Genomic DNA, 21,545 nt, shown 5'->3' with positions numbered 1-21,545 from the left:
CAGGCCTCCACCACCTCTCACCTGGGCTCCTCTGTGAGCCTTCTTATGGTTTCCTTGCCTTCATTTTGCCATCCCACACAGCACCCAGAGGGATCTTCTTAGATCAGATGTCATTACTCCATTTAAAACCTTCCATATGGCTCCCCACCACTTAGAATCAAAACCAAACATTCTCCCCTGTCTGCAGAGTCCGTGATCTGGGCCTCACTGTCTTGCCTCTTCATCTTGTCCCGTTTCCCCTTCACCCCATGATCTAGATTCTTCTCTGGGCAGCCAAGCATCTTCCTACTTTCATGACTTTGCATTAGCCTGGAATGTTCTTCCCATGGCTTGCTTTTCCTTGTCATTCAGCTTTCAGCATAAACGTCACCTCCTCAGAGAGGCATCCTGGGCAACCCAGTCGCTCCCTGTCTCATTAGCCTGTTTTAATAATCTGTGTAACAAGTTTTTAATAAGTTACGTAGTTGGTTCCTTACTAATCTTCCTTCTAGACTGTAAGCGCCACGAAAGCAGGGGTCTTCGTGTACCTTATTCGCTGCTGTTCTCTCAGAGTCTGTGGTGCTGTCTCACATTAGTTGGTGGTTGTTATGTACCTGTTAAATGAATGAGTGAACTCAGTGGCAGAGCCAGGCCTAGGACATAAGATTTTCCTCTTTCGTTTCACATCTAATTTATACCAGGATGTCTTTTGCCAGTAAAGTTATCCTAGCTCCAAGTTACTGATATCTCCTGTTTACTTAAAGGTTATGGTAAAATTTCCAAAAACAATTCCAAAGCCAAATTACCTTTAATCCACTGTGATCTTAAATTTACTTTTAAACTTCACCTTTCATTTCAATATGTTGGAAAATACCACGATTCAATGACATTTTATGACCTATATCCTTTAGTTTTTAAACTTAAAATTGTTGCCATTTATTCCAAGTGACTATTATAAAATGGTACTCTAAGACACTTTTAGAAGTTGGGAAGATCACACTTCCATAGTTGTGCATGATTTTCACCTCTGTGAAAACGATGTCGGCCAGAGATGGGCCCAGTCCTGGTCTCGGAGATGGAAGGGCCAGGTCTGTTTGTGCTCTTGACACACGCTCGCTGTGCTGCTTCCTGCACATCAGTTTCTCTTCTAAAAAAACGTCATAATTCATAGTCACAAAATGGATTTTTTTTTTAAAGAACAGGACTACCAAAAAGTACAGTCTAGTCTATTTATTTTATTTCTTTGGAACAGCAGCCAAGCTGGAGCTGCCCAACCCTGGTCCTGAGGGAGGTGCTGTGCTGTGCTGAGGCTCAGCCATGGGGACCGTCCCCTAAAACGGCATGAGGTGGCCAGGTCTGCAGATGTTGGTTTTGTGGGAACCAATAGGTACTGAGAGATCTCTTCTGCTCCCTTTTCTCACACTTCTAAGTGTGCACAGTGGTGCATTTTTCTTATTTTTTATTCAAGTGTACTTGGTTTACAGTATTATGTTAGTTTCAGGTGTACAGCACAGTGATTCATTTTTGCAGCTTATACTCCATTATACGTTATTATGAGATAATGGCTATGATTCCTTGGGCTGTACAGTATATCCTTGTTGCTTATCTATTTTATGTGTAGTACTCTGTATCTGTTAATCCCCTACTCCTAAACTGTCCCTCTTCCGCTTTGGTAACCACTAGTTTGTTTTCTGTGAGTCTGTTTCTGCTCTGTTATATACATTTGTTTGTATTATTTTTTAGATTCCACATATAAGTGGTATCATACAGTATCTGTTTTTCTCTCTCTGACTTATTTCACTAGGCATAATATTCTCTAGGTCCATCCATGTTGCTGCAAATGGTAATATTCCATTGCATGTATATACCACATCTTCATTATCCAGTTGTCTGTTGATGGGCACTTGGGTTGCTTCCATATCTTGGCCATTGTAAATAGTACTGCTGTGAACACTGGGGTGCATGTATCTTTTCAAATTAGTGTTTTCATTTTTTCCCAGATACATACCCAGGAGTGGAATTGCTGGATCCTATGGTAGTTCTATTCTCAATTTTTTGAGGAACCTCCATACTGTTTTCCATAGTGGCTGCACTAACTTACATTCACAGTGTTTACCTCTCCTTTGTATATACTTTCTGGCCTTTGTTTTAAGACAAGATGTCCTTTTATCTCTGTCTGGCGTTCGTCTTCATATAAAAGGGACTGTGGAGTTCTCCCATCTTTGCTGCCTTGATAACTCAGTGGGCTTGCAAAGTGGGAGCCTTCCTGCTCATCAGTTTCTGAGGGTGCTGCCTTTGCCCTGAGGGGATGTGGGAGGAAACATGCGTTTGTGTATCACTGCATCTCATCCAGAGTCACACTTAAAATGCATCTCATCCAGAGTCACACTTAAAAGACAGCAGTGAACTTTGCGGGGTGGAGGAGTGAGCTTCAGAATATTCAAGCTGAAAGAGGCCTTGAAGAAATCTAGATAATTCCTTATTTAATAGAATCTATATAATTGCTTGTTTTAATTTCCAGACCACTTTTGCTGTTTTGAGGGATGTTCATAACTCAGATCTTTACCCTGGATCAGGAAGTGGGTTTTATTTGTACTGAAAAGACATGTTTTAGGCTTTTAGTATTGTGGTTTGGGTCGTCAGAGTGATACCTTTTTAGTATTTTGCATAATGTGCCCAGTATTTGTGAATTCTGATGATTAGCAGAAAAAGATGAGCTCATTTCACTCATCTCCTGCAGTTTAGAAATAAATCGTAATAAAACTTGGTGTTCTATTCTTCCACAGGGGAAAAACAACTAATGAGCGTTCACTAGCATTTTAATGCCAGAAATCTTGAGACAGTGATTAAGTAAGAATAGCTTTTCATAACTTTAATAGGCACAGGGAGACTGTGTAGTGGCCTAATACAGCCTCAGTAGATGCAGTGGTCTGTTCGTCCAGCCAAGTTTCTGCTACTTCAGGAAGACTGTGTAAAAACCGCACACATGAATAGAGAATTTCCAACAGAGGAGAAAGCACCTGCATTTAAAGCTGGCGTCTCCCTTCAGCGTGAAGCATATACTTAGCCTTTTTTTTTTTTAAATTGATCCAAGCATAAAAATAAACAAATAACCTCAGGACCATTTAATCTTGAATGACCCATTTCACTCCAAATCCAGTTGTGTTCCTTATCAGTTTATGTTTCTAATGAGAACATACTTTCAAATTTCCTTTCTACACAGAAATATTGGTCTCATAATTTTTAATGACTACAGAGAATTCTGTCTTCTGAATTGTGTCATAGTTTTTAATCATCCCCTTTGTTGAATATTTGAGAGGGTTACTAAGTTTTCACTGTTTTATGAATAGTGTTGCTATGAGCAAATCATTATATAATTTTTGTAAGAAAGGCCCACTTCCTTGAAGCGAATTCCTAAAAATGGAAATATAACAGGTCACATGAATATTTCTCCTTCCTGTATTGGTAACATTTTCTGTAAATATAACATTTTTTTTGCAGCTGCCACCAACTTTGGGATTTATCTTTTTTATTAGCTTTTGCCAGTGATGACAGATGTGTAATAAATCTAAATCCCCCACACTTCCAGGTCTTTTCCAGTCCTGGAAATCAGTATTAGTCTGGCCTCCTCATTTGTTCTCTAGCATCTCATAACTTCCTAGGGGGCATCCACTGCACAGTACCATAGTTCTTTTTTTGTGCACTTGACTTTCTCCAGTGCCGAAGCCCTCCACATCACAGGCCTTGCTTTAGACTCCTGTATCCCTGCAGCTCCTCACACAGTGATATCTCCCTAATTAGGTGCTCAACCAATAGGCTGTGCTTTAGTTTGAAAATCAAGTTTGTGTTACGGAAATCAGAGCCAATTAGCTTCTATTTTAGTAGCCAACATGTTAGGAACCACTGTTTGTGTTACTGATAAGATAGTTTTTTGTTTTTTTGAGAGAAAAAGTCCGTTTGTCTTACTTTCTTAATTTAGCAACTGGGCACGTTTCCAAAATCCTCAGAATCTGGCCCCAAGCAGTAGCTTGTCGGAGTGCACGTATGTCCTGGAGCTCGTGAACCGTTCTGTTTCTTGCATCTGCACAGCACCAAGTGAATTTTTCGTATGCATGAAATTTCTCAGTGCCTTCGACTTTCCTGCTGTTTCAGTGGCTGGCAGTGCTGCGAGGGGTAAGACCCACACAAAACCAGTTCCCTGGACCTGGGTGATTCTGGGCATCTGGAGCAGGGCGGGGGGCACTAAAGCTCTTGGTTTAATAGAAATTGATAGCCAATGCTTAATAGTCAACTGCGAATTATTTCCAGTTCTCTGGCAAAACCTACACTGTTCCCAGCAAGGAAGCCAGCGGTGCAGGAACGGGAGCCTGGGCTTGGGGCTTGACATCTACATTTGTTATCCTGGGCCCTCAGGCACTTGCAGGAAGGAGGAGCAGAGGCCTGTGTGAAATTCCCACCAGGAGAGAGTTCTTGGGGGAAGCCAGAGATTCCCAGTCTGGGTTCAAGCCTTGGGGGTAATCTTGGGACAGAAAGTAGAAACTGAAAGTATCAGGTGAGGAAGCAGGGGAGGGCGGTCTGGGACTGGGGTGGGGGGGGTGGGGGTGTTAACAAGCCTGGGTCGTTCAGAGCATTCTCTTGGTGCAGTTCTAGCCCCGTGGTAGGTGGTGGGTTTAAAGCTCTCTGTGAGACTCCGAGCAAATCTGTTAAACTCAGAGACCTTCTGACTTGTAAAGTGGTATTTGGACTGGATGACTTCCAAGTCTCAGTCTGGTGCAACATGCTCTTACTTTGGTTCATTTTATGACTTCGAGAGCATTTAATGTTTACGTTTTTAATTTGCCTTTTTATATTTTGAGATCTTTTCCTAGCTGGTGTCGGAGCAGAATTCTGATACCCATGTATCCATGATACAAGCTAATGATGCTAAATTAACTTTTGCAGTCATTTGGTGTTTACATTAGTTTGGTTAAGGAACTCAAATTACATTTGGTTCGTATTGTGCAAAGCCATATAAAATTGTTCAAACCAGGAAACAGCTGTCTTTCATAAAAGTACAAAGATGTCAATGGTTAGTTCATTACTGAATAATAGCATTTTTGGATTACTTTTCTAGGAGAGATGTGTTCTGGAGTAAAGAAGCAGTCCCCACTTTGGGGGGATGGGTATCAGAGGGTGGCAGCAAAAGGTAAGGGCCCCAGAGATGTTCCCAAGGTCACACAGCCTCAGTCTGCCCCTTGCTAGCCTTGACTCTGGGTACATCACATAACCTCCCTGAACGTTAGCTTCCTGATTTGCAAAATGAGGATAAACCCTTATAGTAACATTGTAAAGATGAAATGAGATGTACATTTAAAGCTGTCTGTTCAGTGCTAGCACATGGGCATGCTCTGTCAATGTGAGTTCGCTGGAGGTGAGACGTTTAGATACACGGCATTTTCAGTCAAAGGATTTTTTGTATCCTCACGTGAATGGCATATACTTTGGGGTCCCCAGAATTTCAAATCAGTAATACAAGTGATGGCTGTTGATGTTTTATTTCCAGTAGCATCTTTCCCCAGTTGGCAGATGTTTTGTGACCTTGGTTTCATTTATTTACTTTCTAGGTATAAGTAGGGGAATTTAGGCAATAATGCACCATTGTCCGCCAAAAGCTATTTTTTGAATTTTCTGAGCAAGAGCTGGCCATGAAAACAGAGAAAGGGCAGAGGGTGCTACTGGGTAAGCGGACAGTGGGGAGGAAAGCAAGAAACGGAAGGCATCACTGCTCTTGGGGATTTGATGATCTGGTTGGAGAGATCGTATCCGGGGCAGGCAGAGTACGCAGGTTTCCTTTGGGGTGACTTACTAGCTCCCATTACTCATAAGAGAGCATTGTGTTGGTCCTTTACAAATCCGCACACACACCTACCCAGGAAATCCTCTTGCCAGCATGAACCAGCCTGTTTACCTTGATAACACACCTTTAGTCAGCTGCATTTCCAGATCATTAATACGGGGCTTTGTTGCAAGGCTGCTGTGAATTCCATCTGCCCCCATCCTCATTATGAACACCTCCTTGGCAGCCCTGCTTCTCCGGGCTCGAGGGATCCTGGCTCAGTTTGCTGCGACGTCTAGATAAAGATCTCTGGAGCCCATCTGGGGAAAGGAAGGTGAGGAAAAGAGTGGCAGATGCTGTCTTTGTCCGGAATGGTAGCCTTCCTGCCATCACCATTAGAATGTTCTCCACAGTGATGCAGATGAGCCAGTGAGAGCAGAGCCGGTTCTGCTCTGGTTGCACATTTGTTCTCTGATTCCACTGTCTGCAGACCCTTCCCGTCGTCCTCACCACCTGCCCTGCTCCGTGCTTCCTCTACCCCCTCTCTAAGGTGGCCTCATTTTTGAAGGCAAATCTCACTAATGCATGTTTCTCTCTCCTGCAGGGGAGTTGCTGAGTCAGCCCAGACCAGAAGGCGTGGCAGAGATCATTTGCCCCAAGAATGGCAGCGAGCGAGTGAATGTTGCCTTGGTTTACCCACCCACACCGACTGTGATCAGCCCATGTTCCAAGTGAGTTCTGAACCCGCAGCCCCTGTCCCTCACTCCTGAGAACAAAAATCCAGGTTAAAGTACCTTTCATCAAACCTGGAAACGCTCCCCCAGGGCAGACCTAGTTATCTGGGCAACAGCAAAACTATGGCTTATACAACAAACTAGGAACTTTCATTTTTTGTTATTTGTGATTTTTTTTTTTTTTTTTACTTTTGCTGATAAAAGAACATTTTAAAACAGCTTTTTTGAGATTTTGTTCACATATTATACAGCTCACTTGTTTAAAGTGTATGATTCATTGTTTTTTAGTATATTTGCAGGCATATGCAACCAAAAAGAGCGATTTTTTTTTTTGATAGTCATAATTCTGTCATTGTAGTATGAAGTGGGCCCTCATTTTAGAAAACAGCGAGGGCTCATTAAATAAGGAAAGCTGGCAGAAAATCTGTAGCAGATCCTTTTTTCTTGTGGGTCTCTGATTCTCTATCAGTCCTCGACAATCAGAAGCTGTGTGGTTTTTTTTCCCACCTTCCCCAAAATGGACTTAAAGACACAGAACGTACCCGTGTGAACTAACTTTTGGATACAAGGTTAGCTTAGCATTAAACTCAGATGATAAACTTAGGTTAAACTCATCTGTTTGGTTTCTTCTGTAGTGTTAAGAACTGAACAGGCCACTTTAGACTGAGATGAAATACCTTTCTACTGCAAATCTTGAAAAGCAGTAAGTAGTCCCTGGTCTTCTGGGTGATATCAACAAAGTATTCACGAAGGAGACTTAAAGCATTTTTCTTCCTAGTTGACCACACAGAATATTTTTTCCATATCTAAGCTTTGTATAGGGATGTTGGAAAGTTCGTATTTGAGAATGGTGACCTGTTACGACCTCTTGAGAAACTTGCTGTCAGGCTGCTGTGTGATAGGAACTTATGTCTCCGACCCTCCAAGTATCAGCTTTCCTGCCCTTGATATGCTGTCTGCAGAGCAAGGGTCTGCTGGGGATTTCTCATTCATTAGCAGCTGTCCCTTTTCTCCAAACTGGGTGACTCATTAGACAGAACATCCCTAATCCTTCTTTGCTGCAAAATGTCACTGAACACCCAAGGGAGATTCTTTTCTCATGCTCTTCTATTCAGAATGCTTTTTAAGGTTAGCTTATCACTAACATATGACCCTATGACATTGTGAAACCTTGAAATGCTTCTTAGGATTACCCAGTAACTAAATATGAACCAGAACATTCCCCTGTCCTGAGCATACCAAACATCAGAAATGTTACCATTCTCTGAATTGGTATACACTGGTGCCTTTCTTACACATAGGGTAAGGATAAAGGGATATTATAAAAAACAGGGTCTGGAACGGAGGGGAACAATTGTGCAATAGGCTTTGCATGGGTGTAGATTTTCCTGAGCCAGGAGAGACGGTAACCTATTGTTTTGCCATAGCCACGTGGCATTTAATAGACGAGATAGAGGTTGGAGTTAAAATATCCACTTGCACGAGAAACCACAGTGGCACCGAGCCAGAGTTAGTGTCTTCTCACCGGCTTCTGTTGTACTGCCACAGAACGACATTTATACCAAGCTGCAGAAATGCTATCAGCTCCTCTCTCTTCCAGTTTATCATACCTGAAATGAACAAGCAGCTTTAAAGCCCTGGGTAATCAGAGCCACATGACCTGAGACTTCTAGATGCTGGAGGGGATACCTTTAGGGACTGAACTGCTTTTGACCTAGCTCTGTGAACAGTTTTATTTTGAAATGGATTTTTAAGAAAAGGTCTCATACAATGGATGGCAGATTTAGAGGGTAACTCTCAATTCTAAATGAAGGAATATCCTTGAGAACAAAATGGAAACAAACAGTCAGGCCCTGCACAGCCCAGTGGAAACTCTAATTTACAAGTGGATGGCAATGTGTTGGAAGTGGGATTTGGGGATCGATGAGGAAAGCTGTCCCAGGAGGTGGTCGTTAGGTCCAGACAGCTTGGGTCTGAGCCTGAGAGCTTCTAAGAGTTAGACTTAGGGTCTCAGCGGACAGTAGAAATTGGCAGACTGGAGTTATTGCCCTGGTTTTGCAACTGCAGCCCCAGTTAACTTAGGCAAGTCACTAGGGAGTGACCTTTTACTGCTCTCTCCTCCTCTAAAATGTAGGTCGATGGTCAAGATCAGACTTCTTCATCAGGCACGTGTATATCAGAATTTCCAGGGCCAGGCACTAGTCTTTAAGAAAACGAGCCACTCAGGTGATTGTCATGTGTGTGCCAGACATTCTGCTCGTTGAGATCCCCTCCAGGGCTCCCAGGCCAGTGAGTCTCATCTTCAGGAGAATTCTTAACAATTTTGCCAGGACGATAGGCGGCAACCAGAGCCATCCCAGGAAAACCAGAATAATCACCCTACTCTTAGGTCATTGATCCAGATCTTACAGTGGTTTTAAAAAGGCATTCCAAGCTCTTCGTTGACCAGTTTACCCCTCTCCTTTATAGGTCAAATGAGACTTGTCATTAACGGCCTGCCTTTGACCATGTGTAAAATAATGGTGCTACTATGAGCTTTATAAGGAAAAACCATTGATGACTGTTATTTGATTGGATCTTCCTTAAGAATTCCAAGCTTCTCTATTTCTCATTTTTTAAAATTTCGAGGTGTGTTATTCACCTACAGACAGAGAATAAAGAGCAAGTAGTGATTTTTTTTTTTAAAAAGTGAGTTATTCTCCTAATTCACCTTGGATGATGGTGAAGTCTCTGCCAGCGTTCCACGGGGAAGAGGTTACATGAAGTGAATGGAATGCCCGGCCTTCGGCACCTCGCTCTCCAAGGAGAAGCGTATCAACTGAGTGACTTCTTGGTCCCTTGGCTGATATCAGATAGAAATACGAGTCATTTCCATACTTTGGCGATCCTGGGCTGATTTTCAAGGATATTTGCCTTGGAGATGAGATGAAAATTCATCTAGTAGCAGATTTGCTGGGTTGCTTTGAAAAATTCTGACCTCCTTAAGGATATTCTGTCTGATAAACAGGTTTTTAAAGCGTTGGTAATACTTTCCTACCATCAAGCTTACCCATTCGGTAATGGTTCATATATTTACAGTCACTGTGTCTAATACAATACCTAGTTCCATGCAGAAAATAAATAATTTTTAGTGCCACTTTCAGGAATGGTTTTGCTCCCTGGTGTGTTGGTATTAAACAGATTTGTGAGTTTTAAGGAAATTCGTACAAACACTTGTTATCCTTGGCCCAGTGCAGTCTGAAGGCAGTGGAGTGATGTGTACCCCTGCTCCCAGCCCCCTGTTTACTGAACAGTAGAAGGGAATTGGAGTTTCTTGGAGGGAAATCAGCCTCCTTCAGAACTCTACCTATACCTAAAGTATAGGTAGCAATTTTTAAAAACAAAGACTTAGTTGTTAAGAGCAGTTTTAGGTTCACAATAAAATCGAGCAGAAGGTACAGAAAGACCCCATCTACCCCCTGCCCTGGCCACACACAGCCTCCCCAACCAGACTGGAACATTTGTCACAGGTGATGAACCTACACTGACACCTTGTTATCACCCGAAGCCCACGCTTTACATTAGGGTTCACACTTGATGTCGTACGTTTCATGGGTTTGGACAAATACAGAATGACATGTATCTACCATTACGGTATCTTATACAATATTTTCATTGCCCTAAAAAATCCTCTGCATTTCCCTCTTTATCCCTCCCTCCCCTCTTAACCCTTGGCACCCACTGATCTTCCTTTTTTTAGCTTTATTGGGATGTAATTGACAGATAAGTAAGATCCTTAAAGTGTACACTGTGGTATTTGATATCCGTATGCACTGTGAAAGGATTCCCACCATGTAGTTAATTAACACATCCATCTGTCACGTATTTATCCTTCAGAACTTCTGAGCGGCAGCCTAACTGACCTTTAATATAGACAGGGATACTGAGCCTTGGACTTTAGGGATCATAAAGGGCAAAAATATACTTTCAGTGGGAAAAGCAAGGCAAGTACAATAGAAGGATTTTTTTTTCATTAAAAAGTTATTTGTGAATTCCTGTCTCATCCTGTTGCTTTACAGGTTGAGACACTTTAAAATTCCAGCTCAGAAGGGAAGTGTGAACTTCTTTGGGCGAATTGCAGCTTGCTATTTGCCTTTCATTTTTAGATAACTTATGGACTATTTCTTTCTCATTTCCAAAGAGATTTTCCTCCTTTACCAATTAAAATATATATTCTGAAACACTGCCACTTGACTCAATTTGTCTACTGATTTTCATTTAAAAGACATGATTCAGAAGGTTAGCTATGAAAATGTTTTACCTTAAGAAATACTGGAGATACATACAGTGGGTGGGGACAAAATGGCGGAGTAGAAGGACGTGAGCTCACCGCCTCTCGTGAAAACAACAAAATCACAACTAACTACTGAACAACTATCAATAAAAAAATGATGGAACCTACCAAAGAAGATCCAAAGACAGAAGAAACCACAACAGTACAGTAGGAGCCGTGCAATCACGATAAAATCAAATCCCATACCGGCCAGGTGGGCAAACCACCAACTGGAAAATAACTGTATCATAGAGGTTCTCCCACAGGAGTGAGAGTTCTGAACCCCACATCAGGCTCCCCAGCCTGGGGGTCTGGTTTCAGGAGGAGGAGCCCCCAGAGCATCTGGCTTTGAAGGCCAGTGGGATTTGATCACAGGAATTCCACAGGACTGGGGGAAACAGACACTCCAGTCCTGGAGAGTGCACACAAGGCCTCATGTGCACTAGGACCCAGGGGAAAAAGCAGTGACCTCACAAGAGCCTGGGCCAAACCTATCTGCTGGTATTGGAGGGTCTCCTACTGGTGGGGGGAGGGGGGACGACTTTGGCTCACTGTGGGGACAAAGACACTGGTGGCGGTAGTTCTGGGGAGTACTCATTGGTGCAAGTCCTCCTGGAGGCTGCCATTTTCTCACCAAGACCTGGCCCCAGCCACCAGCCTGTAGGCTCCAGTGCTGGGAGGCCTCAGGTCAGACAAGCATCAGGGTGGGAACACAGCCCCACCCATCAGCAGACAGGCTGCCTCAAGTCTTCCTGAGCCCACAGCTGCCCACTAAACACACCCCTTGACAGGGCCCTGCCCACCAGAGGGACAAGACCCAGCTCCACCCACAAGTGGGCAGAAACTAGTCCCTCCCACCAGGAAGCCTGCACAAACCCCTTAGATCAGTCTCATCCACCAGGGGGCAGACAGCAGAAGCCAAGAAGAACTACAGCTCTGCAGCTTATGGAGTGGAAACCACAATGACAGAAAGTTAGACAAAATGAGCCAGCAGAGGAATATGTCCCAGACAAAGGAGCAAGATAAAACCTCAAAAGAACAACTAAGTGAATTGGAGATAGGCAATCTAACTGAAAAAGAATTCAGAGTAATGATAGTAAAGATGATCCAAGATCTTGGAAAAAGAACGGAAGCATACATCGAGAAGATACAAGAAATGTTTAACAAAGAGCTAGAAGATCTAAATAACAAACAAACATAGATGAACAATACAATAACTGAAATGAAAAATACACTAGAAAGAATCAATAGAACAAATGAGGCAGAAGAACGGATAAGTGAACTGGAAGACAGAATGGTGGAAGTCACTGCTGTGGACAAGAATAAAGAAAAAGTGAAAAGAAATAAGGACAATCTAAGAGAACTCTGGGACACCATTAAACACACCAACACTCACATTATAGGGGTCCCCAGAAGGAGAAGAGAGAGAGAAAGGTCCTGAGAAAATATCTAAGGAGATAGTAGCTGAAAACTTCCCTAACATGGGAAAGGAAACAGTCACCCAAGTCCAGGAAGCACAGAGAGTCCCAGGCAGCATAAACCCAAGGAGGAACACACAAAGGCACACAGTAACCAAACTGACAAAAATTAAAGACAAAGAGAAAAAATTAAAAGCAACAAGGGAAAAGCAACAAAACGTATAAGGGAATTCCCATAGGTAATCAGCTGATTTCTCAGCAGAAACTGCAGGCCAGAAGGGAATGGCATGATATATTTAAAGTGATGAAAGGGAAGAACCTACAACCAGGAATATTCTATCCAGCAAGGCTCTCATTCAGATTTGACGCAGAAATCAGAAGCTTTACAGACAAGCAAAAGCTAAGAGATTTCAGCACCACCAGACCAGCTTTGCAACAAATGCTAAAGGAACTTCTCTAAGTGGAAAAGAAAAGGCCACAACTAGAAACAAGAAAACTACAAACGGAAGATCTCACTGGTAAAGGCAAACATTACAGTAAAGGTAGCAACTCATCCACACACAAAATGATATGAAAGCCAGCAGTCGTGAAAAGAGAATTCAAATGCAGGATATCAGAAATGCATTTGAAATTAAAAGACCAGCAACTTAATCCTGTTTTTATATAGATTGCTGTATTAAAACCTCATAGTAACCACAAACCAAAAATCTACAATAGATGCACACACAAAAAAGAATAAGAAATCCAAACACATCAGTAAAGTTAGTCATCAAATCACAAGAGAAGAGAACAAAAGAGGAAAGAAAAAAAACCTACAAAAACAAACCCAAAACAAATAATAAAATGGCAATAAGAACCTACATATCAATAATTGCCTTAAACGTAAACAGACTAAACGCTCCAACCAAAAGACATGGACTGGCTGAATGGATACAAAAACAAGACCTGTATATATGCTGTCTACAAGTGACCCACTTCAGATCTAGGGACACATACAGACTGAAAGTGAGGGGAATGAAAAAGGCAAATGGAAATCAAAAGAAAGCTGGAGTAGCAATGCTCATATCAAACAAAATAGACTTTAAAATAAAAACTGTTCCAAGAGACAAAGAAGGACACCACATAATGATGAAGGGATCAATCCAAAAAGAAGATATAACAATTGTAAATATAAACGCACGCAGCATAGGAGCACCTCAATATATAAGGCAAATACTAACAGCCATAAAAGGAGAAATCAACAGTAAAACGATAATAGTGGCAGATTTTAACACACCACTTTCATCAATGGACAGATCATCCAGACAGAAAATCAGTAAGGAAACACAGGCCTTAAATGACACATTAGACCAGATAGACTTATTGATATTTATATCCATCCAAATGCAGCAGAATACACATTCTTTTCCAGTGCACATGGAACATTCTTGAGGATTGATCATAGGCTGGGCCACAAATCAAGCCTCTGTAAATTTAAGAAAACTGAAATCCTATCAGGCATCTTTTCCAAACACAATGAGGTTAGAAATCAACTACAAGGAAAAAACTAAAAAGCACAAATATGTGGAGGCTAAACAGTATGATACTAAACAACCAATGGATCACTGAAGAAATCAAAGACAAAATCAAAAAAATACCTAGAGACAAATGACAACAAAAGCATGACAATCCAAAACCTATGGGGCACAGCAAGAGCAGGTCTAAGAGGGAAGTTTATTGCAATACAATCTTACTCAACCTCAGAATCTTACAATCTTACAATCTCAGAAAACAAGAAAAATCTCAAACAACCTAACCTTACACCTAAGGCAGCCAAAGAAAGAACAAACAAAACCCAAAGTTAGCAGAAGGAAAGAGATCATAAAAATCAGAGCAGAAATAAATGAAATAGAGAGGAAGAACACAATTGAAAAAAAACCAGTGGAAAAAATAAATAAAAACCAGTGAAACTAAAAGCTGGTTCTTTGAAAAGATAAAATTGATAAACCTAAACAAAATTAATAAGAAAAAAAGGCAGAGGAACTCAAATCAATAAAATTAGAAATGAAAAAGGAGATGTTAACAGCTGACACCACAGAAATACAAAGGATCATAAGAGACTACTACAAGCAACTACATGCCAATAAAATGGACAACCTGGAAGAAATGGACAAATTCTTAGAAAGATACAATCTCCCAAGACTGAACCAGGAAGAAAAAGAAAATATGAACAGACCAATCACAAGTACTGAAATTGAAACTGTGATTGAAAAACTCCCAACAAACAGTCCAGGACCGGATGGCCTCACAGGTGAATTCTATCAAACATTTAGAGAAGAGTTAACACTTATCCTTCCAAAACTCTTCCAAAAACTTGCAGAGGAAGGAACACTCCCAAACTCATTCTATGAGGCCACTATCACCCTGATACCAAAACCAGATAAAGATACCACAAAAAGAGAGAAAGTTACAAGCCAATATCACTGATGAACATAGACACAAAAATCCTCAACAAAACACTAGCAAACCGAACCCAACAATGCATTAAAAGGATCATATACCGTGATCGATACACCATGATACTACACAGAAAATCCTAAAGATGCTACTAGAAAACTACTAGAGCTCATCAATGAATTTGGTAAAGTTGCATGAAATACACAGAAATCTCTTGCATTCCTATACACTAACAACAAAAGATCAGAAAGAGAAATTAAGGGAAAAATCCCATTTATCATCCCATCAAAAAGAATAAAATACCTAGGAATAAACCTCCCTAAGGAGGCAAAAGACCTGTACTCAGAAAACTATAAGACACTGATGAAAGAAATCAAAGAAGACACAAACAGATGGAGAGATATACCATGTTATTGGATTGGAAGAATCAATATTATCAAAATGACTATACTACCCAAAGCAATCTACAGATTCAATGCAATCCCTATCAAATTACCAATGGCATTTTTCACGGAATTAGAACAAAAAATTTTACAAACTGTATGGAAACACAAAAGGCCCCAAATAGCCAAAGCAATCCTGAGAAAGAAAAACAGAGCTGGAGGAATCAGTTCCCTGACTTCAGATTATACTACAAAGCTACAGTAATCAAAACAGTATGGTACTGGTGCTGAAACAGAAATACAGATCAATGGAACAGGATAGAAAGCCCAGAAATAAAGCCACACACCTATGGTCAATTAATCTATGACAAAAGAGACAAGACTACACAATGCAGAAAAGACAGTCTCTTCAATAAGTGGTGCTGGGAAAACTGGACAGCTACATGTAAAAGAATGAAGTTAAAACATTCTCGAACACCATACACAAAAATAAACCCAAAATGGATTAAAGACCTAAATGTAAGGCTGGATACTATAAAACTCTTAGAGGAAAACATAGGCAGAACACTCTTTGACATAAATCGTAGCAATATCTTTTTGGATCCACCTCCTAGAGTAATGAAAATAAAAATAAACAAATGGAACCTAATTAAACTTAAATGCTTTATCACAGCAAAGGAAACCATAAACAAAACGAAAAGAAACCCCAAAGAATGGGAGAAAATATTTGCAAACGATATGACCAACAAGTGATTAATCTCCAAAATTTACAAATAACTCATGTGGCTCAATATCAAAAGAAACAACAACCCAATCAAAAAATGGGCAGAAAACCTAAACCGACATTTCTTCAAAGAAGACATACAGATGACCAAGAGGCACATGAAAAGATGCTCAACATCACTAATTATTAGAGAAATGCACATCAAAACTATAACGAGATATCACCTCACACCAGTCAGAATATGGCCATCATTAAAAAGTCTACGAACAATAAATGCTGGAGAAGGTGTGGAGAAGAGGGAACCCTCCTGCACTGTTGGTAGGAATGTAAATTGGTACAGCCACTATGGACAACAGTATGAAGGTTCCTTAAAAAACTAAAAAGAGCTACCATATGACCCAGCAATCCCACTCCTGGGCATATATCTGGAGAAAACCATGGTTCAAAAGGATACGTGCACCACAATGTTGCAGTGCTGTATACTATAGCCAAGCCATGGAAGCAAACTAAATGTCCATCAACAGAGGAATGAATAAAGAAGATGTGGTACATATGTACAATGGAATATTACTCAGCCATTAAAAAGAATGAAATAATGCCCTTTGCAGCAACATGGAGGGACCTGGAGTTTATCATATTAAGTGAAGTCAGACAAAGACAAATACATGATATCGCTTATATGTGGAATCTTTAAAAAATGATACAAATGAACTTATTTACAAAACAGAAACAGACTCACAGACATAGAAACCAAACTTATGGTTACCAAAGGGGAAAGGTGGGTGGGAGGGATAAATTGGGAGATTGGGGTTGACATATACACACTACTATATTTAAAATAGATAACCAACAAGGACCTACTGTATAGCACAGGGAACTCTATTCAATACTCTCTACTGGTCTGTATGGGGAAAGAATCTAAAACAGAGTGGGTATATGCATATGTATAACAGTTTCACTTTGCTGTACACCTGAAACTAACCCAACACTGTAAATCACCTATAGTCCAATATAAACATTTTTTTAAAAGACATACTGGAATGCAACTCACACTCCCATGTGGCTTCTTAATGGACTGGCCCTTGAACATGCAGGAAACAGAAAAGTATCATTTTTATCTTCTGGCAGTTGCCATTTCTTCTGTGGTGCTACCCTATCTGTCTGTGGAGTGGTGGAACTGAAGAGGGAAGCAAATTCTGATTTTGGCAGGTCGTGTGTTACAGAATTAGAAAAAATGGGCTGGTTTGAAAATTGCTGGGCAAAGCTTTCTCCTTTCCAGAAAGTATTACCGATAATAAAGGACAAGGCTCACACTGCATTTCAAACTTGGATTTTTGTGTATATACTATAGCGTTCCAATTCAAGTAAGATTCCAGCTACTTACTGTTTGCACATATTCTCAAACCCATAGTGATTACTTTGCATAGGAATTTTGGCAGTTACATTGTTACGACATAAGGATATTTAAGACCAACTAAGCCTTTTGTAAAAAGTAGGATGAAGATTCTGTGGCCTTTACCTCACCAAATAAATAGGCAAAGTATGTTTAACTGCACTCAGATTCGTAAGGACTCGATTAAAAAACCTTTTTTTTAAGGAATGGATGAATTTGGCTTAATCACCATGGAGAATTTTTCACTGATCTCAGAAGTGTAAAGCTTGAAGGGTGGGGATGGGATGGAATTTCAGAAGGAAAGGAGGCTTAAATGTGGAGGTTGCCTGTGGGGTGTATCACAATGATTTGCATTGATGTGTTTTGTTCTTTGTAAGGAGTAAGACGGCTCCTTGCCTTGTTGCTTTCACGACTGGGAGGAACAGTGTTTCTTTGATTATTTAGTCTCCCGTCAGCCACGTTGATACTGGAATTTGTTCCCTCTCTGCTTAGGTATCTCCATACTTTCTTGGACAATTAAGTGGAAAAGATAGTGCTTCTTTCCCTTATGCCATCATTTTTACTGTGCCCAATCTGTGACTTTAGGAGCACCAATTTTTAAGGGTAAGTCTCTGGGAAGCAGAGAGGGTTTCTTAAATAGGTAAGGGCCTCCTAAGGACTTGGAGAGTTTAGGGAAAAAAGGGGGAGGATGGGCTTGGGACGAAGAGATTCCATACAGCAGGACATTTTAAGATTACAAATCTTTTACTTATCCAGAATCAAGACATATTGGAGAATTAAAAATAAGAAAACTGCTCAATTCTTTTGCCTAATTTACTATACTGCATATATCAGTCACCTCAGATCCTTTTTGGAAAAAAGAAGTCATTTTAAAAAACTCATTCTAACGTAATGCAAGAATATAACATCAGGAAAAGCTCAAGCTGATTAACACAGCAAACCATTTTTTTAAAATCCTGAGTTTCCCACTTTGTAGCTAATTGACTATTTATTTATTGGCTGTGTTGGGTCTTTGTTGCTGCGTGAGGGCTTTTCTCTGGTTGTGGCGAGCGGTGCACTGGCTTCTCATTGTGGTGGCTTCTCTTGCTGCAGAGCACAGGCTCTAGGTGCACGGGCTTCAGTAGTTGCAGCAAACGGGCTCAGTAGTTGTGGCTCGTGGGCTCTAGAACACAGGCTCGGTAGTTGTGGTGCAAGGGCTTAGTTGCTCCGCAGCACGTGGGATCTTCCCGGACCAGGGCACTGGCTCCGGACACGCAGGCTCAGCGGCCATGGCTCACGGGCCCAGCCGCTCCACGGCATGTGGGATCTTCCCAGACCGGGGCATGAACCTGTGTCCCCTGCATCGGCAGGCGGACTCTCAACCACAGCGCCACCAGGGAAGCCCGGCAGGCGGATTCTTAACCACTGCGCCACCAGGGAAGTCCCAGCAGACAGCTTTTTAAAAGCAGTGTTGGTATTTATTTTCTCAAGGCAGTTTGACAGGCTCTGCAGTTATGCCCTCTGAGTTTGAATCCGGCTATGTGTTAGCGCTGTGACAGGTGCAGATCACAGCAGCACTATCTCCTGAGCTCGTTCTGTGCATTTAGAGACAGTTTCAGGGGAAGCATTTAGCATTATTCCTTACACAGATTAAGTAGCGCTCAATAAATCCAGTTGCTGTTATTTCTATCAGAAATACTAGTATGTACACCATGCATAACATATAAAGGTAATAATAGAAAACAAAATTTCAAAATCCAAATATAGATGCTAGAGTAAAATCCACTCACTGACTTACCTAGGACTGTTTTGCTTATTAACTGAGGTACCTGCGCAAGGCAGGTAAATGTGTGTGCTGAGTAGGCAGGAGAGCATGCTGGCTCACCTTCCCCTCCACCACCACGAAGGGGTCAAGGTGAAGTACATGCAGATAGAGCTGTTTATGAGGCCACCTGCAGCTACTTCGTAAACGTCAGTGTCCTAAACCCATCTTCCTGGGATAAAGAGATGAGTGGGATCATTCCTTTCATATTGTAGATGCCAGTGCCCATGTGCCTGGACAAACTCCTTATACCGTGGGAATGGAAGATTGGAGATACATGAGGCCAACAGATCAGGAAACGACTGCTGGAGAAAAGACAGTTTATTACAGTTCCTTCGGGGAAGGGCACGCCGTGCCCCGGGGCGGGGGCGGGGCTGCGTGGGGAAGCACCTGTGGGCCAGGAGGCGGAGGGGAGGGGCCTGTGCTGTGGTCTCTGCGGGAAGGTACGGGCAAGGCAGGGGAACACATGTAGGATGGGCCAGTTTGGGTAGTTTCTGCGGGCTCTGGGGCACAAAGACAGTCTCGAGTTGTCTGGAGCCTGGCCCTGGTGTGATCAGGGCAGGTGGAGAGTGGCCTGGAGTGTGAGAGCCTGGTCAACGGGGTGGTCAGGGGTGTGGACTCCGGACTCGCTGGTTTGCATGAGAAGCACGCTCGCGTCTGAGTTGTTCACTACGTGTGGGCACTAACTGGCTGACCCTGGGAGGGGCAGTCTCTCCACGGTGGGCAAGGCTGCAGAGGTCAAAGCATCAGAGGACAGAAAAGACCCGCTTAACCTCAATACAACAGGGTGTGGCTTCACTGTCAGCCAGAGCTTCTAAATAAGCTGAATGCGTTTGCCGCGTCCCAGGAAGAGCAGGCTCTGAAACCTGAGGGGATTCTGGGGCGAGCCCCCCAGCTGACTCCTCCCTTCAGCTGCGGGCCTGTTTCCATCGTCCCGCCCGGCTGCTCCCTTGGACGTGCCGTGGCTCCCCACAGCGCACATCTCGTCCCCCTGCCCCGGAGCTCTTCACTGCCCGTGCCTCCTCCTGTCTCTGCGCGTCTGTCCACTCAACCCTTCCCGCTCCCTCTTCCCACGCGCAGTCAGCCTTCCACTGCGACCTGCTACCCCACCTCATCGCGTGTCTTGAATGAGCGAATCTGGCCATGGAACTTTCTCTTTGGCCCGTGCTTTCCTGTAGGTCCTCCCGTCTCTGCCAAGATCCCTGTGATTGAGTCTCACCTGGCCTCCTCCTCGCTAGTCTTTGTCCTTGAAACCAACTGATTTTTCAACATCAGACCCCATCAATTTTCTATTGAAAAGCCTTGAATGGCTTCCTGGTGATTATGGTGCAAGTTCAAATTCCCGGGCATGACACACAAGGCTTCCCAAGCAGACCCCAGCCACCCTTCTGACTTGTGACACTCCCTTAATGTGGAGAGTCAGCCACACCTGACCTCTGGCCGGCTCTCGGTCCACAGCTAGCTGCCACCCCTTCTCTCCTACCTGATGAAGGCCCATTGTCCCTAAGACTCAGGACATGTGTCACCTCCTCCGAGAAGCCACCCCCAGTCCTTCTAACTGTACTCAGACCCTCTTTCCTTCACATTTCCTTAATACTCCTCATCCACCCCCTTACAGAAATGATCTCCGAGTAGCTTGGCTGTTTTTGCCTGTGACCTTTTCATCACATCTTATTCCTTATTCATTAAGCAGATCTTTGTTGAGTATTTGCCCTCTACGAGGCATTATGCCAACTGTCGAAGGTAGAGAAATAATAGAGATCCGCAAGAATCTAATAGCCTCCATGGGGAGAATGGGAACCAAAGACACAACCAGAGAAACTTGCGAATGTCTAATTCCAATGAAAATGTGATACCTGCAGCGACAGGTGTATCGACAAAGTCCTGTGGACACAGAGAAGAAAGAACTCTGCCGGACAATCAGGAAAAGCTCCAGGAAGTAGCATTTGAGGTGGATCTTGACAGATGAGGGCGAATTTCTTGAGATGGAAGAGCAGGGAGAGGTGGGGAGGGTTGGTGATTCGATGGCTCTTCTCTTTCCCTAAGCGCCCACACAAGAAAAATGATATCCACGTGGAAAAACGCTCAAACCAGTTTTCCTTTTTCTCCCTTGAACACTGGAATATTCCCTCTAGGTGCCCTTGATTATGTATCCTCGTGTTTCTCAGTCTTACTAGCGGCTCAGGGGAGCAGACAGCCAGACACAGCTGCCTGCATTTCTCAAGGTTAGACTCAGTGAGAAAAGCGTAATGCAGCATCTCCCCCGCCCCCATGAAGCTGGAACTCACTTCACCAGAGTTAACTGCTTAGTTGGGTTGAGTGTTCACACTGCCATCCTCTTTACACTTAGATTTATGATTACTTGAGTCTGAGGCAGTTTTCAAAACCTTCTCTACTGGGAAGTTTACTCTATTAACAGGCCTTCCAAAAGTCCATATGCCTCAGTGCCATAGAAATGTGAAACTACCCCTAGGGCCCCCAATATTCCAGCCTTGCTTTTCGCTGTCAAGCATACTTCAGAGTCAAATAACCCTCTTTAAAGGCCCGGCC

The 21,545-nt window shown here is 42.5% G+C and overlaps 1 protein-coding gene across 2 annotated transcripts in view; it reads left to right on the top strand.

The window, feature by feature from the left end:
- The window catches only part of MFHAS1 (malignant fibrous histiocytoma amplified sequence 1), a 119,979-nt gene that overhangs the window by 91,644 nt on the left and 6,790 nt on the right, over positions 1–21,545 (top strand). The window contains exons 2-3 of one of the 2 annotated variants that reach the window (XM_032618376.1): positions 6,399–6,525; positions 17,687–17,797. In XM_032618376.1, coding sequence (XP_032474267.1) covers positions 6,399–6,525; positions 17,687–17,714 — 155 coding nt within the window. In that variant the 3' untranslated portion in view covers positions 17,715–17,797. The remainder of the gene's footprint in view (positions 1–6,398; positions 6,526–17,686; positions 17,798–21,545) is intronic. The other variant, XM_032618374.1, reaches the window with a different exon arrangement.

The sequence above is a fragment of the Phocoena sinus genome, chromosome 21 (genome assembly GCF_008692025.1).
Source record: "Phocoena sinus isolate mPhoSin1 chromosome 21, mPhoSin1.pri, whole genome shotgun sequence".
Lineage (NCBI taxonomy): Eukaryota > Metazoa > Chordata > Mammalia > Artiodactyla > Phocoenidae > Phocoena > Phocoena sinus.
This window is presented reverse-complemented; position numbering and strand designations above follow the sequence as displayed.